Source organism: Ranitomeya imitator, chromosome 10 (assembly GCF_032444005.1).
Source record: "Ranitomeya imitator isolate aRanImi1 chromosome 10, aRanImi1.pri, whole genome shotgun sequence".
NCBI lineage: Eukaryota > Metazoa > Chordata > Amphibia > Anura > Dendrobatidae > Ranitomeya > Ranitomeya imitator.
Window position 1 is genome coordinate 133,894,244 of NC_091291.1, and position 20,365 is coordinate 133,914,608.

The window sequence follows — 20,365 nt, forward strand, 5'->3', positions numbered from 1 at the left end:
CAGGTGCCCATCATTTCAGAGGACGGATGGACGGACGGGGTACCTGCCATGGATAAAACGATGGAGAAACTAATCTGCTCCTTGCACCCGGGCGGCGCTCCGTCTGTGTATGTGGTCAAATGTAGCGGTAAGTCTTATTGTCGCTATTAATGTGCACGTTTTCCAAAGATAACGATAAATACATTGTACTGATCTATGCGTCTAATCACGGACTTGGTTTCTTATTTACATCCATCGCTCCCAGATATATAACATCAGGCCCCTCCCCCCCGATCTATAACATCAGACCCCTCCCCCCCGATCTATAACATCAGACCCCTCATCCCCCCAATGTATAACATCAGGCCCCTTTTCCATCTGATCTATAACATCAGGCCCCTCCCCCCAATGTATAAAATCAGGCCCCTCTTCCCCTGATCTATAACATCAGGCCCCTCATCCTCCCGATCTGTAACATCAGGCCCCTCATCCCCCCGATCTATAACATCAGGCCCCTCATCCCCCCGATCTGTGACATCAGACCCCTCATCCCCCCCAATGTATAAAATCAGGACCCTCATCCCCCCAACGTATAACATCAGGCCCCTCTTCCCCTGATCTATAACATCAGGCCCCTCATCCCCCCGATCTATAACATCAGGCCCCTCATCCCCCCGATCTGTGACATCAGACCCCTCATCCCCCCCAATGTATAAAATCAGGACCCTCATCCCCCCAACGTATAACATCAGGCCCCTTTTCCATCCGATCTATAACATCAGACCCCTCATCCCCCCGATCTATAACATCAGGCCCCTCATCCCCCCACCAATGTATAACATCAGACCCCTCATCCCCCCAACGTATAATATCAGGCCCCTTTTCCATCCGATCTATAACATCAGACCCCTCTTCCCCCGATCTATAACATCAGACCCCTCATCCCCCCACCAATGTATAACATCAGACCCCTCATCCCCCCAACGTATAACATCAGGCCCCTTTTCCATCCGATCTATAACATTAGACCCCTCTTCCCCCGATCTATAACATCAGGCCCCTCATCCCCCCGATCTGTAACATCAGACCCCTCATCCCCCCAATGTATAAAATCAGGACCCTCATCCCCCCACCAATGTATAACATCAGGCCCCTCTTCCCCCTGATCTATAGCATCAGGCCCCTCTTCCCCCCGATCTATAACATCAGGCCCCTTATCCCCCCAATGTATAACATCAGGCCCTTCATCCCCCCACCAATGTATAACATCAGGCCCCTCTTCCCCTGATCTATAACATCAGGCCCTTCATCCCCCCACCAATGTATAACATCAGGCCCCTCATCCCCCCAATGTATAACATCAGGCCCCTCTTCCCCCCAATCTATTACATCAGGCCCCTCATCCCCCCCACCAATGTATAACGTCAGACCCCTCATCCCCCCCATCTATAACATCAGGCCCCTAATCCCCTCAATGTATAACATCAGGCCCCTCTTCCCCCGATCTATAACATCAGTCCCCTCATCCCCCCGATCTATAACATCAGGCCGCTCATCCCCCCAATGTATAACATCAGGCCCCTCTTCCCCCCGATCTATTACATCAGGCCCCTCATCCCCCCCACCAATGTATAACATCAGGCCCCTCATCCCCCCACCAATGTATAACATCATGCCCCTCATCCCCCCCACCAATGTATAACATCAGGCCCCTCTTCCCCCCGATCTATTACATCAGGCCCCTCATCCCCCCCACCAATGTATAACATCATGCCCCTCATCCCCCCCACCAATGTATAACATCAGGCCCCTCATCCCCCCAATATATAACATCATGCCCCTCATCCCCCCACCAATGTATACCATCAGGCCCCTCATCCCCCCAATTTATAATATCAGGCCCCTCCTCCCCCCCAATGTATATTATCAGGCCCCTCATCCCCCCAGTGTATAACATCAGACCCGTCATCACCCGGATGTATAACATCAGGCCCTCATCCCCCCCAATGTATAAAATCAGGACCCTCATCCCCCCACCAATGTATACCATCAGGCCCCTCATCCCCCCAATGTATACCATCAGGCCCCTCCTCCCCCCAGTGTATAACATCAGGCCCCTCATCCCCCCAATGTATAATATCAGGCCCCTCCTCCCCCCAATGTATACCATCAGGCCCCTCCTCCCCCCAATGTATAATATCAGGCCCCTCATTCCTCCTCTGGTATCGGCACACACACTGCGCCCCCACCTGGAGATTCAGGGCTGAGCAGCTGCAGGCAGCCGTACATCACCAAGCACAATGCCAAGTGACATATAGAGTGGTGTAAAGCCGCCACCACTGGACAGATTTGAAAATTACATTTTATTTTGCATTTATTCTTTTCACAAAAAAAGGTTTGATTTTCTTTTAACAGAACAAGGATTTCTGGGAATTTACAATCCGAACCCAAAAGAAATAGAACATCTGCTGAGAAGTCAAGAGAATCGATCTCAGTCTAACTTCTCAGGTAAGAAAACATAGACCCCCGAATCATCAAGACCACCATGAACAACGCCGCTCTGGATGAGGGGTTTGGTGGAGTCAGATGTTCATGATTTGTGTACCTGTTAAGCAATCAGGAGCGTCTGACTCCACCACAGCTCCTCATCCACAGCGGCATAAACATCACCGGGCATGGTGAATGGGGGAATAGGTCTGTACCCCAAAATGGTATAAAAGAAATTACAGCTCAACGAGCAAAAACAATGAACAGTCCAATAATGGAAAACTAGAAAACTTACAGGTCTCAGACACAAACTGACCTAAGGCCATGCGCACACGTTGCGGATTTTGCTGCGGATTCGCAGCGAATTTGACGCAGCAGATCTGCAGCTGTTTTCCATGCAGTGTACAGCACCATGTAAACGTATGGAAAACAAAATCCGCTGTGCACATGCTGCGGAAGAAAACGCGCAGAAACGCAGCGGTGTTTTTTCTGCAGTATGTAAATACTTTGTGTGGATTTTGCAGCGGTTTACACCTGCTCCTCAATCCGCAGGCGTAAAACCGCAAGTGGAATCCGCACAAAAACCGTGGTAAATCCGCGGGTAATCCGCAGTGCGGTTTACCTGTGGATTTTGCAAAAACAGTGCGGAAAAATGCGCACACCAATCCTCAACGTGTGCACGTAGCCTAAGGGCTCTTGCTGACAGGTTATATTTACTGCATACTGAACTTCATAAAAACCCGCCAAAAATGGTGACATTGCATTTTTTTTACTATTTTACCACACTTGGAATTTTTTCCCGTTTTTCAGTACATTATACGGTAAAACGATTGGTGTCATTCAAAACTACAACTCATCCTCCAAAAAGTGAAATAGCAAGTCCTCGTACTTCTACGCTATGTCGACAGAAGAATAAAAAATTGATAGATAAAGCAAAAAATAAAAAAATTAAAAAATGGAAAATTAAAAGGATAATTCAAGATGATTTCTTTTTGCACATAAATCCTATAATTTTATAATAATAGGTTTCTAATATGCTTTGTATCTTTATGTGCTCATTATGCTGAAGATCGCTACTTGCTTTCACCATTGCTGCGTTTACGTGGGAAACATATTACGGTATACGCAGAACCAAAATATTTGACCACAGATGGTTTATTACTGTGATCTTTGTTACTTTTCTACGCAGCGGAGAACAGGTCGCACCGATCGGGAAGGATTTCTGGCGTTCTGAACCCCACCACCTGCATACATGTGAATGACTACATCATGTTCATTGCATCCAAACACCATTACCCCGTGTACGATGTGTAAGTATGGTTGTATTCTATATTGCCATCACATCACAGTGCTGACTACGAATGGAAATAATATGTTCGACTCCGCGCAGCTGCATTTCTTTCGGCTGTTTGGAAAGCCTCAACACATGCAGGGTTTGTCTAACAAACAGACAATCCCTGCATGCATTGCGACTGTCAAACAGCCGCGAGACATTCAGGTGCGGGAAATCTAACATATTATTCGAGCACTCGAGCATCACTGAAATCATCTTTGGACTCGCAATCATTGTCATCACTTGTGTTCTGCTACTTGTAAGTAAGGGTCAGACCTTCCCAACAATTCGCAAGATTGGGGTAGGTGATCATTTTTAATGATGGAAAGTTATGAAAGTTAGGATTTGTTTTGGGGTTTTTTTTTCTACTATTTTTGGTTTTCAATTATTCGACTTTTTTTATGCTATGTCATTTTACTCTAAATGGTGGAAAACTACAGTAAAAATGCTGAAAGGATTGACTTGCTGCTTTGAAAAAAAAAATCGCCACTAGTTAAAAAGAAAACCACGAGGTGGGAAAAAAATGTCACCTTTAGATTTTAGAAATCACATTAATTTGCTGTTATTGTAAAATGCTGTTGTTGTGTTTTGTTTTGCATAAAAAATGCACCCAAAATGCTTTGTATGAATAAACCCCTAAGGTTCTCCAGTTTCCCCAGTACTAAAGCCGGCTGTTATTGTGTCCTTGGTTCCAGGAACAATTTATATAACACTAACCCTGGATTTGACTGGGGAGCATTCCGGACTCTGGCGGAGGAAATCTGGCTGTCATCAAAGCCTCGGTTTTCATTGATATTTCAGTTTCGGGAGCCAGGCGTCTATGTGATGAAGGACAATAATAACCAGCAGAAGAAGATGGTCAGTGCACATCATTTCCCACATCTTCTGTGCATTGCTGGGTCAAGGGTTATTAGCTGCTTTTCTTCTTTTTTTGCAATATCCTTTACAGGTATATACATTTTTTTTACTAATTGCTTCTGTACGGAATAGCACAGATTAGTGTCCTATTCCACACCGCAGAAGAAAAGCTATATGGACATATACCAACCTGACGGAGGGCAAAGGATCCTCTATGGTGTCAATGGGGTCATCACTTCTGTTTCAGGGTCCTAACCAGAATGTAAAAAAAAGCAAAAATAAATGTCAAGCAATGGTTATTACTCACGCACTTGTAATACTTTTTCTATTTTGCCACCTAGTACATCAGGGTGATGCTGGTAGGAGGACAGTGCTATGAAGAAGGTCCATTCTTCCCCACAACACCCCGGCATGTCATACGTAATGGAATCGGACAGATATCGCCAATCCTTTTAAAGCCGGACTGGCCGGCCATCACTGGAATCATCATCGGTCTCGCGATCGTTCTCCTCACTTGTGTTCTGCTACTTGTAAGTAATCGTCAGACCTTCCCAGCGATTCACAAGTTTTCACCTAAGGTTTGGATAGGTGATCATTTTTAATGATGGAAAGTTATTAAAGTTATGATTTATTTTTTTCTTTATTTTTAACCATTATTGGTTTTCAATTATTCACCTTTTTTACTTTTTTATGTTATGTCATTTTACTCTCAATGATGTAAAACTACAGTAAAAATGCTGAAATAATTGACTTGCTGCATTTAAAAAAAAAACACACCACCAGTTAAAAAGAAAACCATGAAAAACACATCCATTTTGGAATTCTGTAGCAAGTTGCATTCTAGAATTTCCAGTGACTTTCATGATCGTATCTTCCAGATGTGGTTCCAGGATTTGGGTTGGACGCAAAAAATTGCAGGTTATCCACAGTTTAGAAAGATCCAGCAGAAGTTTAACCTGGACACGTATTCATCGAAGGGATCGACGGTGACGAGCGCAAAGAAGTTTCATCCTAAAATGAGAATCAAAGGCCAAGTGGACAAAAAGTGGGAAGAGCCTGAAAAACGGAAATGTCAGAGTAAGAGGCACCTCTGATGTAATATGTTGCTTATCAACCGTAGAAATAGCTATAAAGTGATGTAATCAATGTGAACTGATAGTATAGTGAAACGGTTAGCCCCATCACGACGGGGCCAGTTTCTGTTTTTGTGTCTTCGTTTTTTCTTCCTCTTCCTCCCAGAGCCATAACTCTTTTATTTTTCTGTCCAGAGACATATGCGTGCTTGTTTTTTGCGGGATGAGCTGTACTTTTGATTGACACTATTCATTTCACCACATAGCGTACTGGAAAATGGAAAAATAATTATATTGTGGAAAAATGCAATTCTGACATTGTTTTTTTGGGGAATTATTTTTACAGTGTACATTTTGTGGTAAAAAATGACCTCGCGGTATGATTCTCAGCAGTGCGGCCAGTATTTACAATGACTTGCCTGCTCTGAATCTCTGAATTTGAAGTCTACATCTCTCTTATGCCTGTGTGCATTTTTTATTATTTCCTGAAGAGAGAAAAAAAAATCTCTCCACTTCTTGTAATCCATCTCGGTATCTTTACTGCTGGAGATGGATTGCACTTAACAACAGGCGGTAAACAGAGAAGGGAGAAACCTAACAGCTGACACTTTAGAATGATTTTGGGAGGTTTATTCAATCTAACTTTGTTGAATATTGTCTATTTATCATAAAGACAACGAATGAAGAGGTGCATGCACGCTACTACTCCATTCAAACTAGGGCCACAGGACCCCATTTCTAATAATCAGTTGAGGTCCTAGAGGTCAAACCCCTACAATCATGTATCTATTATCAAAGCTTTTGTGAATTTGTGTCTAAATATTATTTATTCTCTGTGATGAGGGCTCCATCCTATGCCTGCCATGGTATATTGGGAGTTGTTATGCAAGAACTGGAAAGCTACAAGAGTCTACGGTTGCCCCCCCCCCCAGGCTGATCCCTCTAACTACATACTGTATTATTTTTAAGAATTTCTTGCAGATGATGAATTTTGGGATTACGATCAGCAAATCGACATGGAAAGTTTCAACACTCACATGTTCTATGATATTTTGCTCAAGCAATCCTTCATGGTTACATCAAAAATCAGTCACTTAAAGGAAGAGGTGTGTGAGCAGATAACCGTCACGGGCCATATTGTATGTCCTAAACGCCTTGATAATGATGGGTAAAGCCAAGATATATCAGAATTCTTGCATAATTTGGGCAAAAATAAAAAAACAAACTTGTGCACAAAACTTTGCACCACATTTTATAATGTGTGGTTTAAATGCAACAATGTGCAATGTAGCTAGAGTCAAAATATTGGCGTAAACTAAGCCAACCAATAGTGGTGGAAACAAAGATAAAAGTCAAGTACGATCCAGCCTGCAGCCTCCTGAAACATCCTCACCCATCTAATATTGATAGCATATGATAATGGGGAAAAGTATTTGGGTACAAGTTTGTTTCTTTTATTTAATTCCCCACATAATATATTGAAAATTAAAATACCTCTTTGTTTAACCGCTTAGATGCAACAGTTACTATTGACCGTGTCATCTAAGGGGTTCATTTGTCAGTGTTAGAGCCAGCGCACCTTTTTTCTTTTTTTTTCTCCCCAGGTTAAAGTATTCTATGAAAAACTTGTCTTTGAAGTGAGCACCTTAAAAGACACATTTGTGAAGCGTCTTAGTGTTATTGGTCACCCAAAGAGATATAGCAGTTCTGTACTGGAGAACTACGTCCAAAAGAAGCAGGAGGTAATGTACAGTATGTGTCCCAAGCTTTAAACGTAGGCCAAGGGCTGCTATGTAATGTCTTGCAGTTTCAAGGATATTCTTAAGTCTGCCTCCTAGTGTTGAGCGAATGTGCTGGGGTAAGGTGTTATCCGAGCATGCTCGAGTGCTAACCGAGTGTCTTCGGTGTGCTCGAATAGTATGTTTGACTCCCCGCGGCTGAATGTCTTGCGGATGTTCGACAGCCACAACACATGCAGGGATTATCTAACAAACAGGCAATCCCTCCATGTGTTGCGGCTGTTGAACAGGCCTGAGATATGCAGACGCGGGGACCAGGACATATTTTTTGAGCACGCCGAAGACACTATGGGTACGTTCACATTAGCGTTTTGGGTGTTTGTGTCGGGCGCCGCAGCGGCGACGCATGCGTCAGGCGCCCCTATATTTAACATGGGGGGCGCATGGACATGCGTTGTGCTGTGTTGTGCGACGCATGCGTTTTTTTTGCCGCAAGCGTTGGGCGCAGAAAACGCAACAAGTTGCATTTTTTTTGCGTCCAAATTTTGGCAGAAAAGGACGCATGCGTCGCAAAACGCAGCGTTTTAGCGTGCGTTTTGGTGCGTTTTTATTTGCGTTGTGCGTTGCATCGCCGACGCAGCAGCGCACAACGCAAATGTGAACGTAGCCTTAGTTAGCACCCGAGCATGCTCGGATAACAGGCTCATCACTACTGCCTTCTTCTACTCTAAAACGGATTGTTTCTGTAGGTTGCTTATCCAATGTATAGGCTGAATCCTAATCGAGGGAATGTATTAATTATTGAATTCAGCTCTTACTTATACACATATATACCTTTTTATTTCTTTTTTTTTTAATTCTTTTCTGGAACTTACTGTTGAGCTTTGCTGTTTAGAATAGGACAGAGCCACCAGTCATCCAATCATTATTAAAAGTGCAAGGGACTACTAGAGTTTTCCCATCTTATCAAGTAATTGACATATCATAAGGGCATACAATCAATGTCTCTTTGGTGAGGACCCTCCTTGAACCCAGAATGAACTCTGGTTTAGCACTGACGGTGGGGCTGGGAACTGTAGCTTGTCCCATTCATTTGTTCAGAAAAAAAAGTTGTTATGACTTATGAGGACACGACACCAAACCAGCCCGATGTATAATTTAATTCAGCTCTTACTTTTAGGCACACATACACGTTTTTATATATTTTATTTCCTTTTCTGTAACTTACTGTTCAGCTTTGCTGTTTAGAATAGGACAGAACCAGCACAGTCATCTCATCATAATTAAAAATGCAAGGGATTAATGGGATTTTTCCCATCTTATCAAGTAATGTACATGTTATAAGGATATACTATTAATGATTATTTTGGTAGGGACCCTCATCGAGTCTAGAATGAACACTGATCTAGATGGAAGAGGGAAATGTAGCCGGTCCCAATCATTTGTTCAGAGAACAAGATGTTGTGAGGACACAGCTTCCAACCAGCCCCTTTCTCTGGATTGGTGGAGGTTGGTCCTAGTGGTTTGATCTTTTGCAGTCAGTATAGAGTTCTATGAATAAGGTAAGGTAACCTGTCCACGCCTTACAGCTAAAAGGGAGTGGAAAAAGTGGATTAAGTTGAGGGATGCCAAAAAATAACTACAGTATCTTAGTTCACCTGATAAATCCCCACTGCTCTAATGCCAGTACTCCCTCCTGGTCTTTATTTGCTGAGGTGCACATCTACCCCCATGCTGCAGCCAGTCACTGGTCTCAGCGGTGTATAGCATGTGATCATTGTGATATGGGCGCTAACGCTGGATTCACCATGTAAGTAATGCTTCTTTTATACTTTTATGGACTTTTACCCTTTAGCCATATTTTTTCACTTTAGAAAACACCCTTAAATAGATTAATTTAAAAAAACAATTGTCAAGTGGAAATTGATCTTGCACCGTCCTTATGTAACTCTGCGCTTTTCTTGTCTTCTCGTATTAGGCAGAATTAGAGATAGCCAAGAGGAAGTGTCTGGCTGCGGAGTATGAAGACCTCCTGAATAAGCAGCTGCACGTTCTCCAGGAGGACAAGAAGTCCCACGAGGACCATTGTGTCGAATTTAAAGCAGCACTGAGAGAGTCCATCAGGATGCTAGCGTTAATGAAAGATAAGACATTGATTTCCCAAGAGACGGAGTATGCAACCAAATGGCAAAAGTAAGTCAGACGCCAACCTGACTACTCATTCTACTCCTCTAGCCAAGTGGGAGGGAAGCACATGGGGATTTGTCATCAGGTTTCACAATATACACTTCACATATGACTATATAGATCTTCATACTAATGAAGCTGGTGTACTTACTATGAAAATCCATGTCAGAATGGCTGTATAATTCTGATATTTAAAGGAGCTAAAGCTGGACTCCTAACATGCTGACTTTAATACCAGGCGGGAAAAGTTTTCAAAAGGGATTATAGACATTCTAACATTGATTTTCACAGTAAGTACATCAACCTCATTAGGTCTAAAAGATGTGTTTAATAGTATATTGTGATATCTGATGACAGATCCTCTTTACAACCTTTTCTGGCACCATGGCATAATAGTATGTGAAGGTCGTCAGATAGTTGAGGCAACATGACAATCTTTTAAAGAAGCACTCCTCCTCTTCCTCCTCGTCGTCCTCCTCCTCATACTCATCTTCCTCCTCATCCTCCTCTTCCTCCTCATCCTCCTCTTCCTCCTCGTCCTCCTCGTCTTCCTCTTCCTCCTCATCCTCCTCTTATTCCTCATCCTCCTCTTCCTCCTCATCCTCCTCTTCCTTCTCGACCTCCTCGACCTCCTCTTCCTCCTCTTCCTCCTCTTCCTCCTCATCCTCCTCTTCCTCCTCGTCCTCCTCGTCTTCCTCTTCCTCCTCTTCCTCCTCATCCTCCTCTTCTTCCTCCTCTTCCTCCTCGTCCTCCTCTTCCTCTCATTAAAGTTTGTATCCTCTTACTATATTGCATTCTTTATATTATATAAAACTTTGTTCTTACAATTGATCATTTTGCCTTTCTACCCAGTTAATTCTTCTTTTCCGTTGACAGTGTATGACATCACTTAATTAAAACCAGACTAGTTGATTCCTTCTAAGATCTATGTAGAAACAGGAAGTCTTTTTTCCCTGCGTGAGTCATCATTAGGACTACAATTCTACATCACTGCAATGTCCCTGGCAGGGGGAGGAGGGAACAGCTAGGTCAGGAATTGATGAGGGGGTGGCGCTGGGTTGCCAGGGATTTTGCAGTGACTTTAATTGTAGTTCTAATGATGACTCATGCACCAGATGAGGGTCTGGAGGGCTGCCTATTACGGTGCGGCAATGTATTCCTTCCTAAGTGCTTGTGTATCTTTCCATCTACATATGTATCGAGGTATTGTATCACACACAGTGCACATTCGGCCTCCATGTCCTCCACGTTTTGCAGGTACCTGGCGCAGTTCGACACGTCTTGCAATACAATGTACACAGCCGTGATGAAGGAGAGTAACAGGCTGAAAGTATGGGGCGTGCTGGGAGAAGGAACCGGAGCCTATCTGGTTAATCAGGACAGGACCAGATTACTGACCAAGAGGGATCTTTTTGGTGAGCACTAACGATGGACAATTGTGCTCCAGACATGATATGTGTCCTCTCCAAACTTGTCCATCGTAATAATGTCAGGATCTCTTGTTATAAGTTATAGTTTTCCTTTTTGGAAGTCTAAATAACAGAGGCACATGGGGAAAAAAGACCACTTAGTGCAGCATAATGGAGATTGTACTGTAAAATAAAGCAAAGTGTCTTTTTTATTATTATTATTTTAAATGCATATATCATTGTTTGAAAAAAAAAAATATTGCAATTGGGTTTCATTAAAAATGTTGGACTGTCTGCCTTTAACATGTTCTTAGTTCCCTTCCAAATTGCTAGCTGCAGAATGAGTGTACTGAGTATCCATCAGTGAGGTTTTTTTTCGATTGGGAGTTTGGTATCTCTTCTATGTGTCATGGTCGGAGCTCATCTCGGCTAATTTATGACCACATCCAAGTTGACCTGGGCTTTCATGTGGTCATAGATGACATTCTTTGCGTCACTTCCTTGGAAGTGTGAAGAGATCTTAAAGAAAACCTCTGCTCCTTTAGATGGCACGGTTTTTGTCATCATTCACGTGAAGGATATTAACCCTATTTTTTTGGTTGTTTATTTCTTTCTCTTTTCTCTGTCTCAGCTCTCGACGGCACGGTTCAGGACACTGACGTGGTGTTTGTGGACCGGGTACTTGGACTGGTCACTCCGACTCCACATTCGGTCATGCTCCTGTCCAGTCATTATCTGACTCCCGTTCCCGGGGAATACTTTGTACACAGGGAAACCGGAAAGGCCCTTCCAATTGCTGGAAATGTTGGATGTGATCCGGTCACCTCTCAACTGGTCTCAACTGTTGATTCAGCGTCCAGTAAGAAAGACGAATACACATTTATGTAGACTACTCCTGGGACATGTCCTAGTGATGAAGGATGGTTCATGAATGGAGGTTGGTGGACGGAGGGATCGAATGCTTTGGTTCATTGATGGTGGATGGATGGTAATACATGGATGGTTGCCCTAGTTGTGGAGGGTGTTAGAGATGCTTGGGTTATCGGCAGGTGGAAAGCTACAGCAGATGGATGATTGCTCGTTGCCCAGCTCCATCTCGTACCTGTAGTGTAAGCAGAAAACCATCTTGGTTTCCAGACGTCTGCTCCTTCCCTTGATAGTAGGATTGAGGTGAATGATCAGTGTTCAACAGTTTCGGAGAACAGCCCAGATAAATGGTCTAGGTGCGCCATAAAAGATACGAGGCGCTCTTGATCTTAGCTTATACTGCAGCCTTTATATATAGTACATACATAATGGCGCACATTTGTGCAAATTTGGTGCAAATCTGTAAAACGTTCTAAAAAAAATTAATACAATCCGACCCGAAAATCCCGATGCAAACGTTCAAACCCCAGAGCAAACGTCAATATTTGGACCTCACACCCAACTCCTGACCACATCAATATTTAGACCCCGTGACCAAGCCACAGACAGGACCCCAATATTTAGACCACAGACAGGACCCCAATATTCAGATCACAGACAGGACCCCAATATTTAGACCACAGACAGGACCCCAATATTCAGATCACAGACAGGACCCCAATATTTGGACCACAGACAGGACCCCAATTTTCAGATCACAGACAGGACCCCAATATTTAGATCACAGACAGGACCCCGATATTCAGATCACAGACAGGACCCCGATATTCAGACAACAGACAGGACCCCAATATTCAGACCACAGACAGGACCCTGTTATGGCTGGCAATCAGGCAACACAGCGTGCAGTAATCAGCGCACATACAGAGATCTGGCAATAACCAAAAACAATAGGACGAGCTCTGAGACGTGGAATCTCTGTAGACTGCAGTACCTGATCTATCCTCACACAACTATAAGCAGCAGTGGATTGCGCCTATCAACTACCTATGCAACTCGGCACTGCCTGAGGAGCTGACTAGCCTGAAGATAGAAATACAAGCCTGACTTACCTCAGAGAAATACCCCAAAGGAATAGGCAGCCCCCCACATATAATGACTGTTAGCAAGATGAAAAGACAAACGTAGGAATGAAATAGATTCAGCAAAGTGAGGCCCGATATTCTAGACAGAGCGAGGATAGCAAAGAGAACTATGCAGTCTACAAAAAACCCTAAAACGAAAACCACGCAAAGGGGCAAAAAGACCCACCGTGCCGAACTAACAGCATGGCGGTGCACCCCTTTGCTTCTCAGAGCTTCCAGCAAAAGTTAATAGCAAGCTGGACAGAAAAAACAGAAAACAAACTAGAAGCACTTATCTAGCAGAGCAGCAGGCCCAAGGAAAGATGCAGTAGCTCAGATCCAACACTGGAACATTGACAAGGAGCAAGGAAGACAGACTCAGGTGGAGCTAAATAGCAAGGCAGCCAACGAGCTCACCAAAACACCTGAGGGAGGAAGCCCAGAGACTGCAATACCACTTGTGACCACAGAAGTGAACTCAGCCACAGAATTCACAACAGTACCCCCCCCTTGAGGAGGGGTCACCGAACCCTCACCAGAACCCCCAGGCCGACCAGGATGAGCCACATGAAAGGCACGAACAAGATCTGGGGCATGGACATCAGAGGCAAAAACCCAGGAATTATCTTCCTGAGCATAACCCTTCCATTTGACCAGATACTGGAGTTTCCGTCTAGAGACACGAGAATCCAAAATCTTCTCCACAATATACTCCAATTCCCCCTCCACCAAAACAGGGGCAGGAGGCTCCACAGATGGAACCATAGGTGCCACGTATCTCCTCAACAACGACCTATGGAATACATTATGTATGGAAAAGGAGTCTGGGAGGGTCAGACGAAAAGACACCGGATTGAGAATCTCAGAAATCCTATACGGACCAATAAAACGAGGTTTAAATTTAGGAGAGGAAACCTTCATAGGTATATGACGAGAAGATAACCAAACCAGATCCCCAACACGAAGTCGGGGTCCCACACGGCGTCTGCGATTAGCGAAAAGCTGAGCCTTCTCCTGGGACAAGGTCAAATTGTCCACTACCTGAGTCCAGATCTGCTGCAACCTGTCCACCACATAATCCACACCAGGACAGTCCGAAGACTCAACCTGTCCTGAAGAGAAACGAGGATGGAACCCAGAATTGCAGAAAAATGGAGAGACCAAGGTAGCCGAGCTGGCCCGATTATTAAGGGCGAACTCAGCCAACGGCAAAAATGACACCCAATCATCCTGGTCAGCGGAAACAAAACATCTCAGATATGTTTCCAAGGTCTGATTGGTTCGTTCGGTCTGGCCATTAGTCTGAGGATGGAAGGCCGAGGAAAAAGATAGGTCAATGCCCATCCTACCACAAAAGGCTCGCCAGAACCTCGACACAAACTGGGAACCTCTGTCAGAAACAATATTCTCAGGAATGCCATGCAAACGAACCACATGCTGGAAGAACAAAGGCACCAAATCAGAGGAGGAAGGCAATTTAACCAAGGGCACCAGATGGACCATTTTAGAAAAGCGATCACAGACCACCCAAATGACCGACATTTTTTGAGAAACGGGAAGGTCAGAAATGAAATCCATCGAAATATGTGTCCAAGGCCTCTTCGGGACCGGCAAGGGCAAAAGCAACCCACTGGCACGTGAACAGCAGGGCTTAGCCCTAGCACAAATTCCACAGGACTGCACAAAAGCACGCACATCCCGTGACAGAGATGGCCACCAGAAGGATCTAGCAACCAACTCCCTGGTACCAAAGATTCCTGGATGACCGGCCAGCACCGAACAATGAAGTTCAGAGATAACTTTACTAGTCCACCTATCAGGGACGAACAGTTTCTCGGCCGGACAACGATCAGGTTTATTAGCCTGAAATTTCTGCAACACTCTCCGCAAATCAGGGGAGATGGCAGACACAATGACTCCTTCCTTGAGGATACTCGCCGGCTCAGATAACCCCGGAGAGTTGGGCACAAAACTCCTAGACAGAGCATCCGCCTTCACATTTTTAGAGCCCGGAAGGTATGAAATCACAAAATCAAAACGAGCAAAAAATAACGACCAACGGGCCTGTCTAGGATTCAAGCGCTTGGCAGACTCAAGATAAGTAAGGTTCTTATGATCAGTCAAAACCACCACGCGATGCTTAGCACCCTCAAGCCAATGACGCCACTCCTCGAATGCCCACTTCATGGCCAGCAACTCTCGGTTGCCCACATCATAATTACGCTCAGCAGCAGAAAATTTCCTGGAAAAGAAAGCACATGGTTTGAACACTGAGCAACCAGAACCTCTCTGTGACAAAACCGCCCCTGCACCAATCTCAGAAGCATCAACCTCGACCTGGAACGGAAGAGAAACATCAGGTTGACACAACACAGGGGCACAGCAAAAACGACGCTTCAACTCCTGAAAAGCTTCCACGGCAGCAGAAGACCAATTAACCAAATCAGCACCCTTCTTGGTCAAATCGGTCAATGGTCTGGCAATGGTAGAAAAATTACAGATGAAGCGACGATAAAAATTAGCAAAGCCCAGGAATTTCTGCAGACTTTTTAGAGATGTCGGCTGAGTCCAATCCTGGATGGCCTAAACCTTAACCGGATCCATCTCGATAGTAGAAGGGGAAAAGATGAACCCCAAAAATGAAACTTTCTGCACACCGAAGAGACACTTTGATCCCTTCACGAACAAGGAATTAGCACGCAGTACCTGGAAAACCATTCTGACTTGCTTCACATGAGACTCCCAATCATCTGAGAAGATCAAAATGTCATCCAAGTAAACAATCAAGAATTTATCCAGATACTCACGGAAAATGTCATGCATAAAAGACTGAAAAACAGATGGAGCATTGGCAAGTCCGAACGGCATCACCAGATACTCAAAATGACCCTCGGGCGTATTAAATGCCGTTTTCCATTCATCTCCCTGCCTGATTCTCACCAGATTATACGCACCACGAAGATCAATCTTAGTAAACCAACTAGCCCCCTTAATCCGAGCAAACAAGTCAGAAATCAATGGCAAGGGATACTGAAACTTAACAGTGATCTTATTAAGAAGGCGGTAATCAATACACGGTCTTAGCGAACCATCCTTCTTGGCTACAAAAAAGAACCCTGCTCCCAATGGTGACGACGATGGGCGAATATGTCCCTTCTCCAGGGACTCCTTCACATAACTGCGCATAGCGGTGTGTTCAGGTACGGACAAATTAAATAAACGACCCTTAGGGAATTTACTACCAGGAATCAAATCGATAGCACAATCACAATTCCTATGCGGAGGTAGGGCATCAGACTTGGACTCTTCAAATACATCCTGAAAGTCCGACAAGAACTCTGGGATGTCAGAAGGAATGGATGACGAAATAGACAAAAATGGAACATCACCATGTACTCCCTGACAACCCCAGCTGGTTACCGACATAGAGTTCCAATCCAATACTGGATTATGGGTTTGTAGCCATGGCAACCCCAACACGACCACATCATGCAAATTATGCAGTACCAAAAAGCGAATAACTTCCTGATGTGCAGGAGCCATGCACATGGTCAGCTGGGCCCAGTACTGAGGCTTATTCTTGGCCAAAGGTGTAGCATCAATTCCTCTCAACGGAATAGGACACCGCAAAGGCTCCAAGAAAAATCCACAACGTTTAGCATAATCCAAATCCATCAGATTCAGGGCAGCGCCTGAATCCACAAACGCCATGACAGAATACGATGACAAAGAGCACATTAAGGTAATGGACAAAAGGAATTTGGACTGTACAGTACCAATAACGGCAGAGCTATCGAACCGCCTAGTGCGTTTAGGACAATTAGAAATAGCATGAGTAGAATCACCACAATAGAAACACAGTCTGTTCAGACGTCTGTGTTCGTGCCGTTCTACTTTAGTCATAGTCCTGTCGCACTGCATAGGCTCAGGCTTACTCTCAGACAATACCGCCAGATGGTGCACAGATTTACGCTCGCGCAAGCGACGACCGATCTGAATGGCCAAGGACATAGACTCATTCAAACCAGCAGGCATAGGAAATCCCACCATTACATCCTTAAGAGCTTCAGAGAGACCCTTTCTGAACAAAGCCGCTAGTGCAGATTCATTCCACAGAGTGAGTACTGACCATTTCCTAAATTTCTGACAATATACTTCTACATCATCCTGACCCTGGCATAAAGCCAGCAGATTTTTCTCAGCTTGATCCACTGAATTAGGCTCATCGTAAAGCAATCCCAGCGCCTGGAAAAATGCATCAACATTACTCAATGCAGAATCTCCTGGTGCAAGAGAAAACACCCAGTCCTGTGGGTCGCCGCGCAAAAAAGAAATAATAATCAAAACCTGTTGAATAGGATTACCAGAAGAATGAGGTTTCAAGGCCAAAAATAGCTTACAATTATTTCTGAAGCTCAGGAACTTAGTTCTGTCACCAAAAAACAAATCAGGAATCGGAATTCTTGGTTCTAGCATCGATTTCTGATCAATAGTATCTTGAATCTTTTGTACATTTACAACGAGATTATCCATTGAGGAGCACAGAGCCTGAATATCCATGTCCACAGCTGTGTCCTGAAGCACTCTAATGTCTAGGGGAAAAAAAAGACTGAAGACAGAGCTAAGAAAAAAAAATGATGTCAGGATTTCTTTTTTCCCTCTATTGGAAATCATTGAAGGGCTCCTTGTACTGTTATGGCTGGCAATCAGGCAACACAGCGTGCAGTAATCAGCGCACATACAGAGATCTGGCAATAACCAAAAACAATAGGACGAGCTCTGAGACGTGGAATCTCTGTAGACTGCAGTACCTGATCTATCCTCACACAACTATAAGCAGCAGTGGATTGCGCCTAACAACTACCTATGCAATTCAGCACTGCCTGAGGAGCTGACTAGCCTGAAGATAGAAATACAAGCCTGACTTGCCTCAGAGAAATACCCCAAAGGAATAGGCAGCCCCCCACATATAATGACTGTTAGCAAGATGAAAAGACAAACGTAGGAATGAAATAGATTCAGCAAAGTGAGGCCCGATATTCTAGACAGAGCGAGGATAGCAAAGAGAACTATGCAGTCTACAAAAAACCCTAAAACGAAAACCACGCAAAGGGGCAAAAAGACCCACCGTGCCGAACTAACAGCACGGCGGTGCACCCCTTTGCTTCTCAGAGCTTCCAGCAAAAGTTAATAGCAAGCTGGACAGAAAAAACAGAAAACAAACTAGAAGCACTTATCTAGCAGAGCAGCAGGCCCAAGGAAAGATGCAGTAGCTCAGATCCAACACTGGAACATTGACAAGGAGCAAGGAAGACAGACTCAGGTGGAGCTAAATAGCAAGGCAGCCAACGAGCTCACCAAAACACCTGAGGGAGGAAGCCCAGAGACTGCAATACCACTTGTGACCACAGAAGTGAACTCAGCCACAGAATTCACAACAGGACCCCAATATTCAGATCACAGACAGGACCCCAATATTTAGATCACAGACAGGACCCCAATATTCAGACCACAGACAGGACCCCAATATTCAGATCACAGACAGGACCCCAATATTCAGATCACAGACAGGACCCCAATTTTCAGATCACAGACAGGACCCCAATATTCAGATCACAGACAGGACCCCAATATTCAGATCACAGACAGGACCCCAATATTCAGATCACAGACAGGACCCCAATATTCAGATCACAGACAGGACCCCAATATTCAGATCACAGACAGGACCCCAATATTTAGATCACAGACAGGACCCCAATATTTAGATCACAGACAGGACCCCAATATTCAGATCACAGACAGGACCCCAATATTTAGATACCGTGACTCAAACCCCACATCACATATTCGAAGTTTATAGACCCCCAATGTCCCATATTGCACACCCCACACTTTCATGAGACTTGCTGAATTTCTTCTTTTATTTTAGGAAATATTTGGAAGTCAGAAGTGCCCATTTTACCATATATCCCGTACCCAATAGATCCGAGCACAGGTTTACCAGTAGATTGTAAACTCACTGATTTACACGAAGCTTCATGTGAACACTATGCTACAATGGTGGATCCAGTATCGGGTTTGGAGGTTCCGATTCTGGCAGTGACGAGACATCCAAAGACGCCGCAGCGATGGCTGGCTCTAGGAGGCGCGTACCTCCATCCACTCACCAACCTGCTGTCACCTATAGAGATTGGAGGTCCTATCATTGGGGCTCGAGGGAAGATATTTCCAATTTTGGGCATCGGGCTGGAGAGAAGTACAGGTGAGTAATGTTCTCCATGTGTGGTTAAACCAACTTAAAGGTGTGATAAGCTGGCAAAAACTTCTGACAGACCTCACAGTAGTGTGATTACCGACCTGTGTGTATGGAGAAAATGGATAAACATTACTCTACTTGCCTTTTCTTTCCTCGGTGGTCCAGAGTAAAAGATCAGGGAGTCCTCCTATTTTTCTTTGCTTTGTCTGTTTCTTGCAGCCAATCAGTGGCAGAAGTGTTCACATGACCTACTACTGGCATTACCGACAAGGCCTCTGATTGGCTGTTGTGGTCACATGACCTACTACTGGCATTACCGACAAGGCCTCTGATTGGCTGTTGTGGTCACATGACCCACTACTGGCATTACCAACAAGGCCACTGATCGGCTGTTGTGGTCACATGACCCACTACTGGCATTACCGACAAGGCCTCTGATTGGCTGTAGTGGTCCCATGACGGATGCTTGTAAATAAAGCCCAGGTTGGCCGCCTGAGCAACTGTGTTTGATTCCCAAGGGGAGGCAGGATTAGTAGCATTTATTTTGTTAATTTATAACTTTTTTTTATTTATGTTTTTTTTTTCAAACAGGATAACTCCTGTGTGATTCAATCCTTATGTTCTACCAGATGGCATGACAACAAATTTGCATTGCCTGTGACTTAGAAAAATTACTCACCCGCGCTAACCTCGTGGATCCAACACTGCTCATTTTTCATTCTTTTTTTTTTGCTATGAAAATATATTAAACTACCGGTATTTGTTATATTTTCTTTATATCTATTTTAGTGGGTTTTTTTTTTTACTCTAAATGATCAGAGATAATTTTGCAATTTATTCTGGCCATTTGGAGTCCTAAATGCAAGTTTTGTGCTCTTTTACAATATGTGTTCAATACAATTTTATTTCATTTAAATACATTTTTGGGAGGATTTTTTTGGGGGGTCTACTCTTACATTTATGTTTAAATTTATGTGTAGTATATATTTTGGGGGGTTTCTTGATCTCTCCCATTCATGTGTAATATATACAGTACACATATATACTGTA

General features: G+C 44.1%; 1 protein-coding gene across 1 annotated transcript in view; it reads left to right on the plus strand.

Annotated features, from left to right (window-relative positions):
* Nucleotides 1-20,365, plus strand: part of LOC138652257 (uncharacterized) — an 83,615-nt gene that overhangs the window by 13,255 nt on the left and 49,995 nt on the right. Inside the window, exons 4-15 of the mRNA XM_069743024.1 lie at nucleotides 4-127; nucleotides 2,395-2,487; nucleotides 3,656-3,776; nucleotides 4,495-4,657; nucleotides 4,999-5,235; nucleotides 5,536-5,734; nucleotides 6,700-6,836; nucleotides 7,335-7,472; nucleotides 9,448-9,662; nucleotides 10,914-11,071; nucleotides 11,697-11,924; nucleotides 18,989-19,321. Coding sequence (XP_069599125.1) covers nucleotides 4-127; nucleotides 2,395-2,487; nucleotides 3,656-3,776; nucleotides 4,495-4,657; nucleotides 4,999-5,235; nucleotides 5,536-5,734; nucleotides 6,700-6,836; nucleotides 7,335-7,472; nucleotides 9,448-9,662; nucleotides 10,914-11,071; nucleotides 11,697-11,924; nucleotides 18,989-19,321 — 2,146 coding nt within the window. The remainder of the gene's footprint in view (nucleotides 1-3; nucleotides 128-2,394; nucleotides 2,488-3,655; nucleotides 3,777-4,494; nucleotides 4,658-4,998; nucleotides 5,236-5,535; nucleotides 5,735-6,699; nucleotides 6,837-7,334; nucleotides 7,473-9,447; nucleotides 9,663-10,913; nucleotides 11,072-11,696; nucleotides 11,925-18,988; nucleotides 19,322-20,365) is intronic.